Below are 20,047 nucleotides of genomic sequence, written 5' to 3'. Positions count from 1 at the left end.
TGGATGTCAGGTGCCTGCCCTTTACAAATCCCGTCTGATCCTCCCCAATTATCTCCGGGACACAATCCTCTATTCGAGTGGCCAGGATCTTTGCCAATAATTTGGCATCTACATTCAAGAGGGAGATTGGCCTTTACAATCCACAGCTCTCCTTGTCACGCTTCTGGATGAGAGAAAGTGATGCCTGTGATAACGTTGGGGGGGAGTACTCCCAGCTCCTTGGACTCGTTGAAAGCCTTAACCAGGAGCGGCCCCAGTAACCCAGAGAACTTCTTATCAAATTCCACTGGGAATCCATCAGGTCCCGGGGCTTTACCCGATTGTATCGCCCCCAGTCCATCTATCACCTCCCCAAACCCAATCGGGCCCTCCAGGGCCTCCACCAGCTCCTCATTTACCTCGGGAACTCTAACCTCCCCAGGAATTGATTTATGCCCTCCTCCCCAACCGGGGGTTCCGATTTGTATAGCTGGCTATAAAATTCCAGGAATACTTCATTCACCGCTCCCGGGTCCGTCACCGTCTTCCCCCTCAAATCCTTTACTTTCTCTATTTCTCTCGCCGCCTCCTGTTTCCTCAGCTGGTTAATTTCTTCTTTAACCAGCAGTGCCATGCCACCACCTTTTCTTTTATGCCTGTCCTTCCTAAATACTGAAAGCCCTGGGACATTCAGTTCCCAACCCTGGTCACCCTGCAGCCATGTCTCCAAAATCCCAATTATATCATACCCATTTATATCTATCTGCGCGATTAGTTCATCTACTTTATTGCAAATGCTCCGTGCATTAAGGCACCGAGCCTTTACGTGTGTCTTTTTCACATTGTTTGTCTTGCTCCCAATATTTTTCTCTATTGCCCTGTTTGAACTTTGCCTTTGGTTTCTCCACCTATCACTTTTCTTATTCACTTTTCTACCTTATGTTTTTGTCCTTGCTCCCTCTTTCTCTGGCTCCTTGCATAGGTTCCCATCCACCTGGCATATTAGTTTAAACCCTCCCCAACTGCTCTGGCAAATTGGACATCCTGGCCCGGTGTAACCCATCCAGTTTGTACATTTATCATTCTTTGCTGTATATTCTTAGTTATACCCTTACTTCAAAAGTATCTATCTGGTTTAAAATTGCAATGAATCTAGCATCAATTGCCATTTTGCAGGAGAGTTTCAAACATCAACCACCCTTTGTGAGTAAAAATATTTCCTAATTTCACTGCTGAAAGGCATGGTTCCTGAATTTTAGACAGTGCCCCCTAGTTCTAGATTTCCCAACCAGCAGAGCTAGTTTCTCTCTGTCTAATCTTTCTGTCCCCCTTAATATCTTGAAATGTCAATCAAATCACTCCATAACCATCTAAATTCCAGGGAATACAATGGTAGTTTGTATGACAAAAGCAAAATTCTGCAGATGCTGGAAATCTGAAATAAACCCCCCAAAATACTGGAAATATAGAGAAACAAAGTAAATATTTCAACAGAACCTTTACTTTCTTCAGAAAGGTCATCGACTGGAAACGTTAACTTACTTTGCATATATGTTGCACAAACTGCCGAGTATTTCCTGCATTTTTTGTTTTTATTTCTAATTTGTGTGGTCTCTCCTTGTAATGTAATCCTTTGAGTCCAGGTATCATTCTAGAAAATCTGAGCTGAACCCCTTCCATGGACAAGATTCCCCCCTAGGTGTGGTGCTTGGAATTGCACACTGTGCTTTGTTATGACCAAACACAATTGTCTTGTGGCTACTACGGAGGCCTGGTCAATGTTTACTGTTTTAGACCGAGATGCTGTTCAAGGAGAAACCTACACTGTATGAGACTTTCTGAATTTAATTGTAGTACAGTACCAATTTTTCTTTGGAAAAAAAAAAGTCTGATGCTAACTTGCATATTGCACCAAATGTCATGAATCCATCAATAAGGGATGGGATACAGAGGCTTTCATGGCTGACGTATGCAATAATTGACTAATGGAATATAATAGCTACAATCTGTCAGCCTCCTGTGAAAGATACTTGAGTGAATACTAAACAAGCACTTAGTATTCCTTTAACAGGAAGCGGTTTACGTTAGGTTATTGACTGCTGGCTGAAGGAGTAGGCATTAATGGGGTTAAAGCCAGCATTCCTTGTGTTTAGCTGCTGCAGCTTCATGATTGCATCAAAATGATTTTTCTGTCATGTTTATATTGGGCAAGAAGCAGATTTAAGTACTTGGCTTCAACTCCATAAATGCTCTATTCTTTATCTTTTTTATAAATTTAGAGTACCCAATTTTTTTTTTTTCCAATTAAGGGGCAATTTAGCGTGACCAATCCACCTACCCAGCACTTCTCTGGGTTGTGGGGGCGAAACCCACGCAAACACAGGAAGAATGTGCAAACTCCACAAGGACAGTGACCCAGAGCCAGGATCGAACCTGGGACCTCGGCGCCGTGAGGCAGCAATGCTAACCACTGCGCCTTCATGCTGCCCCTGATGCTCCATTCTTTCAGGGTCTCGTTCTTTCTTTTCTACCTTTTATTTGCTTCACCTTTTCCTAGAATGTTATAGCACAGAATGAGGCCATTTGGCCCATATTTGCCAGCCCTTTGAAAGAGCTGCCCAATTGTCTTCCTCTCCTGCTCTTTCCCCAAAGCCAAAGGAATGTTTCTTTTTAAGTATTCATCCAATTCCCTTTGGAACTGTAATATTAAATCTGCTAACACACTTTGAGGAAGTTCATCCCAGAGCATGACGGCTCACTTCCTTTAAAAAAAACTTTCTTGCCCCTTTTTGTAAAGCCTTTCCTACGGCCCCAAATTAAATCTTATAAGACCATAAGACATGGGAGTGGGTGCACATGGAGCAGTGGTTAGCACTGCTGCTTCATGCCGCCGAGGATCCGGGTTCGATTCCGGCCCTGGGTCACTGTCAGTGTGGAGCTTGCACATTCTTGCCGTGTCTGTGTGGGTATCACCCCCACAACCCAAAGATGTGCAGGGTAGGTGGATTGGCTACGCTAAATTGCCCCTTTATTGAAAATAAAAGAATTGGGTACTCTAAATTTATAAATAAAAAGACATAGGAGCAGAATTAGGCCATTCGGCCCAACAAGTCTGCTTCACCATTCAATCATGACTGATATAGTTCTCATCCCCATTCTCCTGCCTAATCCCCATAACCCCTGATTACCCCGATTAATCAAGAACCTATCTATCTCTGTCTTAAAGACACTCAGTGATTTGGCCTCCACAGCCTTCTGTGGCAAAGAGTTCCACAGATTCTGGCTGAAGAAATTCCTCCTCATCTCAGTTTTAAAGGATCGTCCTTTTAGTCTGAGGCTGTTAACCTCGGGTTCTAATTTTTCCTACTGACGGAAACATCTTCTCCACGTCCACTCTATCTCGGCTTCACAGTATTTTGTAACTTTCAATAAGATCCCTCTCATATCCTTCTAATGAGTACAGGCCCAGAGTCCTCAACCGTTCCTCATAACACAAGCTCTTCATTCCAGGGATTATTCTTATGAACCTCCTCTGGACCCTTTTCAAGGCCAGCACATCCTTCCTTCGAAAAGGGGCCCAAAACAGCTCCGAGAACTCCAAATGAGATCTGATCAGAACCTTATACAGCCTCCGAAGTACATCCCTGCTCTTGTATTCTCGTCCTCTTGAAATGAATGCTAACGTTGCATTTGCCTTCCTGACTGCCAACTTCCAACCTGCACGTTAACCTTAAAAGAACTTGAACGAGGACTAGTCCCTTTGTGCTTCTGATTTCCGAAGCCTTTCCCCATTTAGAAAATAGTCTATGCTTCTATTTTTCCTACCGAAGTGCATAACCTCACACCTTCCACATTGTATTCCATCTGCCACTTATTTGCCCACTCTCCCAGCCTGTCCAAGTCCTTCTGCAGCCCCCCTGCTTCTTCAATACTACCTGTCCCTCTGCATATCTTTGTTAACTCCCTGATTGAAACAGTAAATGCATTGATCAGTACCAAACTGTATGCATTTACAGCTGGATACAGCTGACCGGGCTGCCCTTCAGTAGATGCTGTGAGAATACAGTGCCAATCAAAACATTTCTTGAAACCTGTTATTAGTTTATGAATGCAGAAAAACAAGTCAGGTCAGTGGTCACTGAAGTTTGGGGCAGATAATTAATCATTGTTCACCAAAATATCCCCAATATGGCAGTTTCCAGTCATACACACTGCTGTGTTAGCATGTATTACTAAAACCTGTGTTTATATGTGTTATGAACCTACTACCTAATAGGCGTAGATATCATCTGGCAGAGAGACCTGGATCTGGTTTGTGTGGCATTTTTGCACCACAGAATATTAATGACAGCTTAAAGAGGATGGAAATGTAAACTCCATAAATCCTGCAACATTGTCCTTGTTATCCTGTTCTATTTGCAGGGCTTTGTATTAAGATATTGTAACCTAAATTAACAGGGGGTAAAGTGAATATTGCACAACCCTGGGGGAATTGTGATACATCCTTAATTGGATTCAACACATGCTCCTTGAGTAATCATTGGAGGCATATCTGTGAATAATTCTGGTTCTGTGAACCTGCCTCCCCAGACCTCCACAGATGGTGATTGAGGTACAAAGTCTGAGGGTTGATCCTAATCTGCTGAGCTAGTTGATCTGATGGGAGTGGTAGGAGGACTGCTAGAATGGTCCTCCGTGTCATGTCCATGGGTACAAGGGAGGGATGTATATCAGCCTGCTATCCTGCCCCTAAGTAGTAGATTCTCTGTTGGAAACTGCATGCTTGAATGTAGGTGAGAATAAAGATTTGACTGTGACTCCAATGTAGTGAAATCAGTTCCCTTGCTCCCCTTCCAGTAAGAGCACCTTGCACTAGGGTTTCTGAAAATCTGCTTGTGATACAAAGAAGCAAATCTCTGCTTCTTTCTTGGAATTCCACAAGGAGTGTGCTGACTTTCTTGCTTTTCTCAAACTCTGCCATTGGTGGTAAGATATTGGACACCGAGGATTTCGGAAGCAACCTGGGGGGTTGTAGTCCAATGTTTCCAGTCCTCTTCCCTGAGGAAGAAGCTGACCTGCATTTGACATCTTTTCATGGTCTTATTGTAATGTATCCGTGCCCCACTTTCTCTTTATTATTTGCACAATTTCTCTTCCAGCAAAAATAAGCATGGATTCAAGCTTCATGATGTGACACCAGTCAGTAACTTTGTCCTTAAATCCGATGCCTCTCCTCATAGCTTTTAAAAAAATAAATTTAGAGTACTCAATTATTTTTTTTCCAATTAAGGGGCAATTTAGCATGGCCAATCCACCTAACCTGCACATCTTGGTATTGTGGGGATGAAACGCACGCAGACACGGGGAGAATGTGCAAACTCCACACGGACAGTGTCCCAGGGCCGGGATTCGAACCCGGATCCTCAGCGCCACAGTCCCAGTGCTAACCACTGCGCCACATGCCACCCCCGTCTCCTCTTAGTTAATGTCCTTCATACCGGGAAACATTCTGCTAAACCTCTTCTGTACCCTCTTCAAAGCTTCCATATCCTTCTGGTAGTGTGGCGACCAGAATTGAACACAATATTCCAAGTGTGGCCGAACTAAAGTTCTATTCAGCTGCAGCATGACCTGTATTATGGGTCAGAGTTTAGAGAACCCCAAAGTGTATCATGGAGTTCACCTGACCCACAACTTTTAATAGATTGTGGTATGGGGAGCACACGGCCCACTCTACAGGGTACAGCAGAAATGGAAAAGTATTTTTAAAAGCAAAACAATATTTATTCTATGAACTCAAGTTAACCTTTTTAAAACATACAGTGAACATCTCAGCAACCATTAATTCAAATACAACCCCCAAAGAATACAACACTAAGTAATCCTTAAGCTGTCCTTTTAACATCCATAAGACTTAAAAAATAACTTTTAACAGAAGCACATCAGGTTAAAGTCATCACTGAGAGCAGTTCTTAGTTTTATATCACCAAAGGATCGATTTACAGTCTTTGTATTACAGAGAGAGGGACTAATACCCATTCTGGCTGTGACTGGAGCTATCCAGTTCTGAAAACGAAACTAAAACACACCCTGCAGCAAATAGCCTAAAACGAAAGTAAAAAGCGGACAGACAGCCCAGCTCCACCCACTCTCTGACATCACTGCAGTAATAAAACACCCATTTCTTAAAGGAACTCTCACTACAGATATTTATATACACACCCATTTATAAACACCCATTTCTTAAAGGTACTCTCACATGACACCTGCCAATTTATATACTCAATGCCCCGTCCGATGAAGGCAAGCATGACTACCTTCTCCACTTGTGTTGCCATTTTGTATCAATACTCTTAAGGTTGGATAAACTCGGTTTGTTCTCACGGGAACGACGGTGGTTGAGGGGCGACCTGATAGAAGTCTCCAAAATTCTGAGTGGCATGGACAAAGTGGATTGTCAGAAGCTTTTTCCCAGAGTGGAAGAGTCAATTACTAGGGGACATAGGTTTAAGTGCGAGGGGCAAAGTTTAGAGATGTGTGACGGATGTTTTTTTACATGGAGGGTAGTGGGTGCCTGGAACTCGCTGCCGGAGGGGGTGGTGGAAGCAGGTACGATAGTGACGTTTAAGGGGCATCTTGACAAATACATGAATAGGATAGGTATAGAGGAATAAGGGCCCCGGAAGTGTAAAAGGTTTTAGGTTAGACGGACAGCATGGTCGGCGTGCGCTTGAGGGCCAAAAGGCCTGTTCCTGTGCTGTACTTTTCTTTTTTCTTTGTTGTTCTTTGACACTCGACTTTTCCCACTAAACCAAAGAAGTATCTAGAATGGTAGTGAAACCCCACAATTGTATCATTTGCATGTTAGCTACTTTTTGACATCTCTACAGGAAGCTGGAGTTGCCCATAGTTTATACAATTTAATTATAATTGGCTACTCCTTTCTCTTTCTCGACTTGAGAAATAATGTTGACAGTAGGGTCGTCAGCTGTGATTAAATGCATTCTTGGAGGTTTCGTCAGATGACTCCCAACGCTGCAATCACTCGTTGGTCAATATATCCATTCTTGTGACGTATGGCCTTCCTACACCTATTGGAAAGCAAAAAGATTCACGACCAGCTTCTTGGCCTTTTGGCTAAGATAAGCGTGAGGTCAGGTGTAATGCTTGGATCTGGTATGTCTCTCTTGTGGGGACCATGAATTGGATTCAGTTTGACTTGGTTTTTGGAGCAGGCAAGAAGCTGGATTAGGGGTTTGCCCCTGTCCACACTCTGAGCTCTAGCTTTGTAACTCTGATAAAGTAATTTAAAAAAAAAAAGACTCACTACCCAATTGGATGATGCTTGACTGTCAGTCTTTTAAAATCTGGTAAAGATAAATTTTTTAAGAAACTGACCAAAACCCCCCCAACCCTTTTTTAAATGTTCCGATGATTTTCCTGAAGGGTTGCAAAAAGCAGTGTCCTGGAGATTGAACTTCAATTTCTGGAATCTCCAGGCCAATCCTGGAGGGTTTGCAAGCCTAGCTGAAGACTATTTAACCATTAATACTACCAGAATTCTGCTCTGTAACCCAGAGGCACGAAGATCGATTATGACAGTCTGACTGCAGCCCAGGCTCTGATTCTCAAACACTGCAGATTGGAACAAATCTTAAATCTTCTGTCACTGAGATGCTTTTGCGATTAAATGCTGTTGCCATTGCAGCATTGAAGTTTGTACTGGTACATTCTATACTGCTGTTGTCTACAAGTAGCTCTGAAAGTCACTGGGTGCTAATATTTGTAGAAATGACACTGCATTGCTCAAAACAGTGCTTGATTTTTGTTTACTTAATAGTTTCTGCATTTATTCTGTTGCTGTGCTGAGTATGCCTGGGCCCAGACCATTCCCAACAGATGTGATGCTGTTTCAACCTTTTACTGTGCTGAATTCAGCAGTATAGAATATTTCAGTCAAAATTTGTGGACACTCTTGCTATCTTTAATATTTCTACCCTTCAAGGCCCTTTAAGTCACATATAGAACATAGAACATAGAACAATACAGCGCAGTACAGGCCCTTCGGCCCACGATGTTGCACCGAAACAAAAGCCATCTAACCTACACTATGCCATTATCATCCATATGTTTATCCAATAAACTTTTAAATGCCCTCAATGTTGGCGAGTTCACTACTGTAGCAGGTAGGGCATTCCACGGCCTCACTACTCTTTGCGTAAAGAACCTACCTCTGACCTCTGACCTCTGTCCTATATCTATTACCCCTCAGTTTAAAGTTATGTCCCCTCGTGCCAGCCATATCCATCCGCGGGAGAAGGCTCTCACTGTCCACCCTATCCAACCCCCTGATCATTTTGTATGCCTCTATTAAGTCTCCTCTTAACCTTCTTCTCTCCAACGAAAACAACCTCAAGTCCGTCAGCCTTTCCTCATAAGATTTTCCCTCCATACCAGGCAACATCCTGGTAAATCTCCTCTGCACCCGCTCCAAAGCCTCCACGTCCTTCCTATAATGCGGTGACCAGAACTGTACGCAATACTCCAAATGCGGCCGGACCAGAGTTCTGTACAGCTGCAACATGACCTCCCGACTCCGGAACTCAATCCCTCTACCAATAAAGGCCAACACTCCATAGGCCTTCTTCACAACCCTATCAACCTGGGTGGCAACTTTCAGGGATCTATGTACATGGACACCTAGATCCCTCTGCTCAGCCACACTTTCAAGAACTTTACCATTAGCCAAATATTCCGCATTCCTGTTATTCCTTCCAAAGTGAATCACCTCACACTTCTCTACATTAAACTCCATTTGCCACCTCTCAGCCCAGCTCTGCAGCTTATCTATATCCCTCTGTAACCTGCTACATCCTTCCACACTATCGACAACACCACCGACTTTAGTATCATCTGCAAATTTACTCACCCACCCTTCTGTGCCTTCCTCTAGGTCATTGATAAAAATGACAAACAGCAACGGCCCCAGAACAGATCCTTGTGGTACTCCACTTGTGACTGTACTCCATTCTGAACATTTCCCATCAACCACCACCCTCTGTCTTCTTTCAGCTAGCCAATTTCTGATCCACATCTCTAAATCACCCTCAATCCCCAGCCTCCGTATTTTTTGCAATAGCCTACCGTGGGGAACCTTATCAAACGCTTTGCTGAAATCCATATACACCACATCAACTGCTCTACCCTCGTCTACCTGTTCAGTCACCTTCTCAAAGAACTCAATAAGGTTTGTGAGGCATGACCTACCCTTCACAAAGCCATGCTGACTATCCCTGATCATATCATTCCTATCTAGATGATTATAAATCTTGTCCCTTATAATCCCCTCCAAGACTTTACCCACTACAGACGTGAGGCTCACCGGTCTATAGTTGCCGGGGTTGTCTCTGCTCCCCTTTTTGAACAAAGGGACCACATTTGCTGTCCTCCAGTCCTCTGGCACTATTCCTGTAGCCAATGATGACATAAAAATCAAAGCCAAAGGTCCAGCAATCTCTTCCCTGGCCTCCCATAGAATCCTAGGATAAATCCCATCAGGTCCCGGGGACTTATCTATTTTCAGCCTGTCCAGAATTGCCAACACCTCTTCCCTACGTACCTCAATGCCATCTATTCTATTAGCCTGGGGCTCAGCATTCTCCTCCACAACATTATCTTTTTCCTGAGTGAATACTGACGAAAAATATTCATTTAGTATCTCGCCTATCTCTTCAGACTCCACACACAATTTCCCATCCCTGTCCTTGACTGGTCCTACTCTTTCCCTAGTCATTCGCTTATTCCTGACATACCTATAGAAAGCTTTTGGGTTTTCCTTGATCCTTCCTGCCAAATACTTCTCATGTCCCCTCCTTGCTCGTCTTAGCTCTCTCTTTAGATCCTTCCTCGCTACCTTGTAACTATCCATCGCCCCAACCGAAACTTCACACTTCATCTTCACATAGGCCTCCTTCTTCCTCTTAACAAGAGATTCCACTTCCCTGGTAAACCACGGTTCCCTCGCTCGACGCCTTCCTCCCTGTCTGACCGGTACATACTTATCAAGAACACGCAGTAGCTGATCCTTGAACAAGCCCCACTTATCCAGTGTGCCCAACACTTGCAGCCTACTTCTCCACCTTATCCCCCCCAAGTCACGTCTAATGGCATCATAATTGCCCTTCCCCCAGCTATAACTCTTGCCCTGCGGTGTATACTTATCCCTTTCCATCATTAACGTAAACGTCACCGAATTGTGGTCACTGTCCCCAAAGTGCTCTCCTACCTCCAAATCCAACACCTGGCCTGGTTCATTACCCAAAACCAAATCCAACGTGGCCTCGCCTCTTGTTGGCCTGTCAACATATTGTTTCAGGAAACCCTCCTGCACACACTGTACAAAAAACGACCCATCTATTGTACTCGAACTATATCTTTTCCAGTCAATATTTGGAAAGTTAAAGTCTCCCATAATAACTACCCTGTTACTTTCGCTCATATCCAGAATCATCTTCGCCATCCTTTCCTCTACATCCCTAGAACTATTAGGAGGCCTATAAAAAACTCCCAACAGGGTGACCTCTCCTTTCCTGTTTCTAACTTCAGCCAATACTACCTCGGAAGAAGAGTCCCCATCTAGCATCCTCTCCGCCACCGTAATACTGCTCTTGACTAGCAGCGCCACACCTCCCCCTCTTTTGCCTCCTTCTCTGAGCTTACTAAAACACCTAAACCCCGGAACCTGCAACATCCATTCCTGTCCCTGCTCTATCCATGTCTCCGAAATGGCCACAACATCGAAGTCCCAGGTACCAACCCACGCTGCCAGTTCCCCTACCTTGTTTCGTATACTCCTGGCATTGAAGTAGACACACTTCAAACCACCTACCTGAACGCTGGCCCCCTCCTGCGACGTCAAATCTGTGCTCCTGACCTCTATACTCTCATTCTCCCTTACCCTAAAACTACAATCCAGGTTCCCATGCCCCTGCTGCATTAGTTTAAACCACCCCAAAGAGCACTAACAAATCTCCCCCCCAGGATATTTGTGCCCCTCAGGTTCAGATGTAGACCATCCTGTCTGTAGAGGTCCCACCTTCCCCAGAAAGAGCCCCAGTTATCCAAAAATCTGAAACCCTCCCGCCTGCACCATCCCTGTAGCCACGTGTTTAAATGCTCTCTCTCCCTATTCCTCATCTCACTATCACGTGGCACGGGCAACAACCCAGAGATAACAACTCTGTTTGTTCTAGTTCTGAGCTTCCATCCTAGCTCCCTGAAAGCCTGCCTGACATCCTTGTCCCCTTTCAATATGAATTGGTGTCATGAGTAGAATGGGTGCCCAATCTTTGTGTGGTTAGATCCCTGTCTCCACTGGTGCCTTTGACGGGGGCGGGGATGGGGGAGGGTCTTTGACTATGGTCTTCATGTAATCTTTGTGCTTGTCTGCAGATTTGGGAATTGGCAGACCCTGAAGGCAAAGGCTACCTGGATAAACAGGTATGTGAGTCATGCTTTTGTTAATTCTAATTAATTGATTTTCACTAATTCCTCTCATACTTAACCCTCTGTTTACATTTTAGGGCTTTTATGTGGCTTTACGCCTGGTAGCGTGTGCACAGAATGGCCATGATGTTAACCTGAGCAGTCTAAATGTGACACTCCCACCGCCTAAATTTGTAAGTGTCTAAACCTCTAAACAAAATTCTAAATCAGTGTATTTTGACTGATGTGTCATGAAAGATGTGCAGCAGAACTCACAGTTGTTAATTTCTAACTTCATTTAATACAGCAGTATTTTCAACTGACCTGCCTTCAGAAGGTTGCATGATTCCATTTGTGTTGATTTTCAACATGAAATCTAATGAGCATGATTGTTTCCTTGCATTTTACTAAACTAACCAAGTGAAACTGCGTCTTGTCCAGACCTGTGCTTATGATTGAAAATATGTAGAATAGCGCTTTCTTTGTTGCTGCTACGAGCAAACACTTACTCATGTGCAGTGTTGCCATATTGGGTTAGTTGTTCAGTGCCTGTTCCTTGAGGCTCAACACTGGTTTGAGTGTAAAATATGAATTCACCTGAGGAAGGAGCAGTGCTCCGAAAGCTAGTGATTTGAAACAAACCTGTTGGACTTTAACCTTGTGTTGTAAGACTTCTTACTGTTTTTCAAGATGCGTTTTGAACGCCGTTAATGTCTCTGCTTCTACAACCATTCCTGGCAATGCATTCCAGGCACTCACCACCCTCTGCGTAAAAAACCTGCCTCGCACATCTCCTCTAAACTTTGCCCCAAGGACCATAAACCTATGCCCCCTGGTGACTGACCCCTCCACCCTGGGAAATAGTGCCTGCCCATCCACTCTATCCACGCCCCTCATAATCCTGTAGACCTCTATCAGGTCATCCCTCAACCTCCGTCTTTCTAATGAAAACAGACCGAGTCTATTCAGCCTCTCCACATATCTAACACCCTCCAGACCAGGCAACACCCTGGTAAACCTCCTCTCCAAAGCCTCTAAAACCTTCTGGTAGTGTGGCGACCAGAATTGTGTGCAATATTCCAAGTGTTGTCTTACCAAGGTTTTATACAACTGGAGCATGACTTGCCAGTTTTTATATTCGATGCCTCGTCCAATGAAGGGAAGCATTCCATATACTTTCTTGACTACCTTGTTGGTCCACTTGTGTTGCCACCTTCAAAGATCTGTGGACATGCACGCCCAGATCTCTCAGACTTTCTATATTTCTAAGAGTTTGCCATTTATGGTATATTGCCCCTCTGTTAGACCTACCTGTTATGGGCCAGGGTTTAGAGAATCCCAAAGTGTATCATGGAGTTCACCTGACCCACAACTTTTAATAGATTGTGGTATGGGGAGCACACGGCTTACTCTACAGGTATGGTACAGCAGAAAATGGACCAGTGTTTTTTTTAAAACAAAACAATGTTTATTCTATGAACTCAAGTTAACCTTTTTAAAACAAACATGAACATCTTAGCAACCAGTAAATCAAATGCACCCCCCCAAAGAATACAACACTAAGTAACCTGTATGCTGTCCTTTTTAACATCCAAAAACTTAACAACCTCTAAACAGGAGCACATTAGGGTTTACATTCAAGACTGAAAACATTTATAATTCTTCTAAATTCACCAAATGATTAAGCGATAGTCCTTCATGGCAGAGATCAACAGCAGTGCAGCTCACAGACACACCCAAGCCTTCTCAAACTGAAACTAAAAAGGCAGATGTGGAGCTCAGCTCCACCCACGCTCTGACATCACTCCAGTAACATGAGCAGCTCCATTTCTTAAAGGTACATTTCTTAAACACCCATTTCTTAAAGGGTACTCTCACATGACATACCAAAATGCATTACCTCACATTTGTCTGGATTAAACTCCATTTGCCATTTCTCTGCCCAAGTCTCCAACCTAATTATGTCCTGCTGTATCTTCTCTTTTTAAAAATTTGGTTTTATTCAAAAATTTTCAATAATTTTTACAAACCACTACAAAAAGAAAAACTACAAAAAGAAAAACAACGAAAAGAAAACATAGCAATAAAACAGAAAACAACTTAACCATTTAACAATTTAGCAAAACAAGGTGGGGTATCTGCCCGTTACAAGTGAAAACCATCCACCGCCCAAACCACTCCCCCACCGCTCTGGTTTGCTGCTGCTGCTGACCTCCACCTAACGGTCCGCGAGAAAGTCAAGGAACGGTTGCCACCGCCTGGAGAACCCCTGCAAGGACCCCCTTTATCCTCTCCAACCTGAGAAATCCCGCCATGTCACTGACCCAAGCCTCTACGCTTGGAGGTTTCGCGTCCCTCCACATTAACAAGAGCCTACTCTGTGCTACCAAGGAGGCAAAGGCCAGAACTCCGGCCTCTTTCGACTCCTGCACTCCCGGATCGTCTGATACCTCAAATATCGCTATTACCCCAGCTTGGTTTTACCCGAGTATCCAAGACCTTGGACATGGCCTTTGCGAAGCCTTTCCAAAATTGTCTAAGTGCCGGGCTTGCCCAGAACATATGGATGTGGTTTGCTGGGGTCCCCGAACACCTCACACACCTGTCCTCCACCCAAAGAACTTCCTCATTCTCGCCACTCGTCATATGCGCCCGGTGCACCACCTAAAACTGAATCATGCTAAGCCTGGCGCAAGATGAGGAGGAATTGACCCTGCCCAGGGCGTCAGCCCACAGGCCATCATCCAGCTCCTCCTCCCACTTGCCCTTCAGCTCCTCCATAGAGGTCTCCTCCGCCTCCTACAGCTCCTGATATATTTCCGATATCTTGCCATCCCCTACCCACACGCCCGAGACCACCCTGTCCTGTATCCTCCAGGCAGGCAGCAGTGGGAATTCCCCCACCTGCTTTTTCCAGCGCCCTCAGACTAGCAAAAGTCCCATCAATGAACAAGTCCCCCATCCTTTTGATACCCGCCCTGTGCCAACTTAGAACCCCCCCCGTCTTCTACCCGGAACGAACCTGTGATTGTTCCGTATCGGGGCCCAGACTGAAGCCCTTGCCTCTCCCCGTGCCGTCTCCACTGCCCCCAGATCCCCAATGTCGCCGCCACCACCGGGCTTGTGGTATACTGCGTCGGCGGGAGCGGCAACGGTGCCGTTATCAGGGCCCCCAAGCTAGTATCTTTACATCTCCCTCCATTACCCATTTCCGAATCATGGATATATTCGCTGCCCAGTAATAGCTGCAAAGGTTCGGCAGCGCCACCCCCCCTCCCCGACTGCGCTCCAAGAACAGTCGCTTAACACGCAGGGTCCTGTTTGCCCACTCAAGTCCCGTAATAATCCTATTTACCCGCTTGAAAAAGGACTTGGGGATGAGAATGGGAAGGCACTGGGAGACGAACAAAAACCTGGGGAGGACCGTCATCTTTACAGACTGCACCCTGCCCGCCAGGGAAAGGGGCAGCATGTCCCACCTCTTAAAGTCCTCCTCCATCTGATCCACCAGCCGCGCTAAATTGAGCTTGTGCAGGACCCCCCAGCTCTTAGCCACCTGAATGCCCAAGTAGCAAAAGCTCCTCTCCACCATCTTAAGCGGTAGCTCTCCCAGTCTCTTTTCCTGGCTCCTCGCATGTTTCACAAAAAGCTTGCTTTTTCCAACATTCAGCTTATACCCCGAAAGGTCTGCAAATTCCCTAAGAATCTGCATGACCTCCCCCATCCCCTCCACCGGATCCGCAATGTACAGGAGCAGGTCATCCGCATACAGAGAAACCCGATGCTCCTCCACTCCCCGAACCAGCCCCCTCCACTTTCTGGACTCCCTCAACGCCATGACCAGCGGCTCGATCGCCAGGGCAAACAGCAGGGGGGACAGGGGGCACCCCTGCCTCGTCCCTCAATGTAATCTAAAGTACCCCGACCGCAGCCGGTACGTCGACACACTCGCTACCAGGACCTGATACAACAATTTGACCCACCCTATAAATTCCTCTCCAAACCCAAATCTGCCGAACACTTCCCATGGGTACTCCCACTCCACCCGATTAAAGGCTTTCTCCGCGTCCATTACCGCTACCACTTCTGCATCCCCCCCCCCTTCCGAGGGCATCATGATCACATTCAGGAGCCTCCGCACATTCGTATTCAACTGCCTGCCCTTCACTAACCCCGTCTGATCCTCATTGATCACTCCCGGGACACAGTCCTCAAGCCTAGTGGCCAAAATCTTGGCCAACAGCTTGGCATCCACATTAAGGAGCGAAATCGGCATATAGGAGCCACATTGCAACGGGTCCTTATCTCGCTTGATGATAAGCGAGATCAGAGCCTGCAACATTGTCGGGGGAAGGCAGTTGCCCACCCCCCCCCCGGGTTCTGACTCGTTCAATTTGCCATAAGAGTCCTTGAAGACCTTGTTAATCCTTGCCGAGCTCAGCACTGTGTTACCCCCCCAATCTCTAATTCCCCCAATTTCCCTGGCCGCCTCTCTCTTCCGCAGCTGATGCGCCAGCATCCTACTTGCCTTTTCCCCATACTCATACGCCGCTCCTTGTACCTTCCTCAACTGAGCCTCCGCCTTCCCCGTGGTAAGCAAGTCAAACTCCGCCTGCAGGCTCCGGCGCTCCTTCAACAACCCCTCCTCGGGGGATTCCGCATACCTCCTGTCCACCCTAAGTATCTCCCCCACCAACCTCTCCCTCTCCATCCTATCCCTCTTCTCTCTGTGGGCCCTGGCTGAAATTAGCTCCCCCCTGACCACTGCCTTCAGCACCTCCCAAACCACACTCACCGAAACCTCCCCATTATCATTGGTCTCCACATAACTTTGGATACACCTCTGGACCCACCCACAGACCTCCTCGTCCGCCAGTAGTCCCATGTCCATTCGCCACAGCGGGCGTTGGCCTCTCTCCTCCCCCAGCCCCAACTCCACCCAGTGGGGGGCAGGGTCTGAGATCGCAATGGCCGAATACTCCACCCCCTCCACTCTCGGGATTAGCGCCCTACTTACCACGAAAAAAATCAATCAGCGAGTACGCCTTGTGCACATGGGAGAAGAACGAAAACTCCTTCGCCCTTGGCCTGGCAAATCTCCACTGATCCACTCCCCCATCTAGATTGATCCAGTGCCGGGTCCAGGTCGTTTTAAAGTCCCCCCCATTACAAAACTGCATGACTCCAGATCCGGAATCCTACTCAACATCCGCTTCATGAACCCTGCATCATCCCAATTCGGAGCATACACATTCACTAGCACCACCTGGGCCCCCGCAACCTGCCACTCACCATAACATATCAACCCCCTTTATCCGCCACAATACCCGCCGCCTCAAATGCCATCCACTTGCTCACCAAAATTGCGACCCCCCCCCCCCCTGTTCTTCGCATCCAGCCCTGAGTGGAAAACCTGTCCCACCCATCCTTTTCCCAGCCTGGTTTGATCCGCGATCTTCAGGTGCCTTTAGCCCCTTTAAGTGCGAAAACACACGGGCCCTCTTGATCGGCCCATTCAGGCCTCTCACGTTCCACGTGATCAGCCTGGCCGGAGGGGCTACCACCCGCACCCCCCCCCTCTCTCTCTTTCCCCCTGCCGACTAGCCATCTCCTTTTTTAGGCCAGCCACGTGCCCGCGTCTCCTGCACCCTCCAGCCCCCCCAGGCAGAGGCTCCCCGCCCCGATTCTCCCCTTTAACATCGATTCCCCCTCAGTCAGCATCCGAGCCCCCCCACCCCCAGTCAAGCATCCTGTGGGTTCCCCTTACAAATCTCCACCACCCACCCCCCCCCCCTCCACCTAAGTGGGGTAGAGAGAGTGTCCCCCCCCCCCCCCCCTACACCCCGTGTGAACAGAGAAAGAAAAACAAAGCAAAGTACCCTACACTCAAACCCCCATCTTCAGGTGCCACCCCCACCATTTTGCGGGTAAACCACGCTCCCTGTCTGGGCCGACCCCACCTCCTGTGACGCAGCTCTTCCCAACTGTGACCTCGCCCAAAGCCTCGAGGGCCCAGGACAAAGGGGCCACAAAAACACAAGAAAACACGGGGAAAACCCCAACATAACACCGCCCCCTCCCTCCCACCAACAACCCCCACAACATACTGCAGTCCATTAACTCGAGTCCAGCTTCTCATTCTTGATGAAAGTCCACGACTCGCCCGGCATGTCGAAATAGTGGTGCCGTTCCTGATATGTAACCCACAGCCTCGCCGGTTGTAACAGCCCGAACTTCACTCCCTTTCCGTGGAGGACCGCCTTGGCCCAGTTGAATCCCGCACGCTTCTTGGCCAGCTCTGCACTCCAGTCCTGATAAATACGGATCTCGGTGTTCTCCCACCTGCTGCTCCGTTCCTTTTTGGCCCATCACAGGACACACTCCTTGTCGGTGAAGAGGTGGAACCGTACCACCATAGCTCTCGGCTGCTCGTTTGCCCTCGGCCTCCTTGCCAGGACTCTGTGCGCCCCATCCCAGCTCTAGGGGCCACGGGAAAGCCCCCGCGCCCATCAGCGTACCCAGCATCGTGGTCACATATGCCCCAGCATCCGACCTGTCCACGCCTTCCGGGAGACCCAGAATCCGCAGGTTCTGCCTCTTTGACCTATTCTCCAGGTCCTCCAGCTTCTCCTGCCATTTTTTGTGCAGCACCTCATGCGCCTCCACTCTAACCACCAGGCCCAGAATCTCATCCTCATTATGAGAGGCCTTCTGCTGCACCTCGTTGATCGCTGTCCCCTGCATCTTCTGGGTCCCCACCAACCTTCCAATCGACGCCTTCATAGGGGCCAGCATCTCCGCCTTTAAATCAGCAAAGCAGTTTCTTAAAAACTCCTGCTGCTCCCGTGACCACTGGGCCTACGCTGCCTGATCCCCGCCAGCCGTCATCTTTTTCGCATCCGTTCTCCTCTCTTCTAAAAGCCGCTTTTTTAACCGCCCCACTCCTGATCCACTCCATACAGCGCTGGGGACCCTCACTGTTTGCTTCCCACACCGGGAATCGTCGTCAAAGTGCCGCTGGAGCTCCTTAAAGGGCCCAAAAGTCCGTTATCGGCGGGAGCTGCTGCCCGTGCGACCTACCTAGGCATAGCCGTAACCGGAAGTCCCCTGCTGTATCTTCTGACAATCCTCAACACTATCTGTCACTCCAACAACCTTGGTGTAATCCGCGAACTTATTAATCAGACCAGCTACATTTTCCTCCAAATCGTTTATGTACACTACAAAAAGCAGAGGCCCAAACACAGGTCCCTGTGGAACACCACTAGTCACAGCCCTCCATTCAGAAAAACACCCTTCTACTGCTACCCTTTGCCTTCTGTGACTGAGCCAGTTCTGTATCCATCTTACCACCTCACCTCTGATCCTGTGTGACTTCACCTTTTGTATCAGTCTGCCATGAGACACCTTGTCAAGGATTTACTTAAGTCCATGTAAACAACATCCACCTTCACAAATCATCTTTGTCACCTCCTCAAAAAACTCGATCAGGTTAGTGAGACATGACCTCCCCTTCACAAAACAATGCTGTCTATCGCTTGTGAGTCTATTTGTTTCCAAACGGTTATAAATCCTGTTCCTGAGAATTCTCTCCAATAATTTACCTACAACTGACGTGAGGCTCACCGGCCTACAGTTTTCAGGATTATCCCTTCTACCTTTCTTAACCAGCGGTACCACATTTGCTATTCTCCAGTCCTCTGGGATTCTCCTGTAGCCAATGAGGATACAAATATGTCAGTCAAGGCCCCAGCAATTTCCTCTCTTGCTTCCCTCAGGATCCTGGGGTAAATCCCATCCGGCCCAGGAGACTTATCTATCTTAATATCTTTTGAAAAGACCCAATACCACCTCCTTTTCGATGTTAACATGATCCAGACTGTCTCCACACCCTACCAAGAATCATCTTGCACAAAGTCCCTTTCTTTGGTGAACACTGATGCAAAGTACTCATTTAGTACCTCACTCATTTCCTCTGGCTCAACACATAGATTGATTGATTGATATTGATTGATATTTATTGTCACATGTAATGAAGTACAGTGAAAAGTATTTTTCTGTGGCCAAGGGAACCTACACACTATGTACATAGTAGACAAAAGAATAATTGACAGAGTACATTGACAGTGGTGCATCAACAAATAGTGATTGGATACAGTGCGGACAAGGCCAAACAAGAGCAGCATAGGGCGTTGTGAATAGTGTTCTTATAAGGAACAGATCAGTCGAAGGGAGAGTCGTTGAAGAGTCTAGTAACTGTGGGGAAGAAACTGTTCCTATGTCTGGATGTGCGGGTCTTCAGATTTCTGTATCTTCTACCTGATGGAAGGGTCTGGAAGAGGGCAATGCCTGGGTGGGAGGGGTCTCTGACAATGCTGTCTGCCTTTCTGAGGCAACGGGAGGTGTATGCAGAATCAATGGGAGGATGGCAAGCTTGTGTGATGCGTTGGGCTGAGTTCGCCACACTGTAGTTTCTTGGGATCTTGGGCCGAGCAATTGCCGTACCAAGCTGTAATGCAGCCGGATAGGATGCTCTCTATGGCACATCTATAGACGTTTGTGAGAGTCGATGCAGACATGCTGA

At 47.0% G+C, this 20,047-nt stretch overlaps 1 protein-coding gene across 5 annotated transcripts in view; it reads left to right on the top strand.

Moving 5' to 3' along the window:
• Positions 1 to 20,047, top strand: part of eps15l1a (epidermal growth factor receptor pathway substrate 15-like 1a) — a 607,694-nt gene that overhangs the window by 103,881 nt on the left and 483,766 nt on the right. For all 5 annotated transcript variants that reach the window (XM_072482837.1, XM_072482838.1, XM_072482840.1 and 2 more), the window contains exons 4-5: positions 11,431 to 11,478; positions 11,562 to 11,657. In XM_072482837.1, coding sequence (XP_072338938.1) covers positions 11,431 to 11,478; positions 11,562 to 11,657 — 144 coding nt within the window. The remainder of the gene's footprint in view (positions 1 to 11,430; positions 11,479 to 11,561; positions 11,658 to 20,047) is intronic.

Source organism: Scyliorhinus torazame, chromosome 18 (genome assembly GCF_047496885.1).
Source record: "Scyliorhinus torazame isolate Kashiwa2021f chromosome 18, sScyTor2.1, whole genome shotgun sequence".
NCBI classification, from domain to species: Eukaryota; Metazoa; Chordata; class Chondrichthyes; order Carcharhiniformes; family Scyliorhinidae; genus Scyliorhinus; species Scyliorhinus torazame.
The sequence above is the reverse complement of the archived record's forward strand: the minus strand, read 5'-3'. Positions and strand labels throughout refer to the sequence as shown.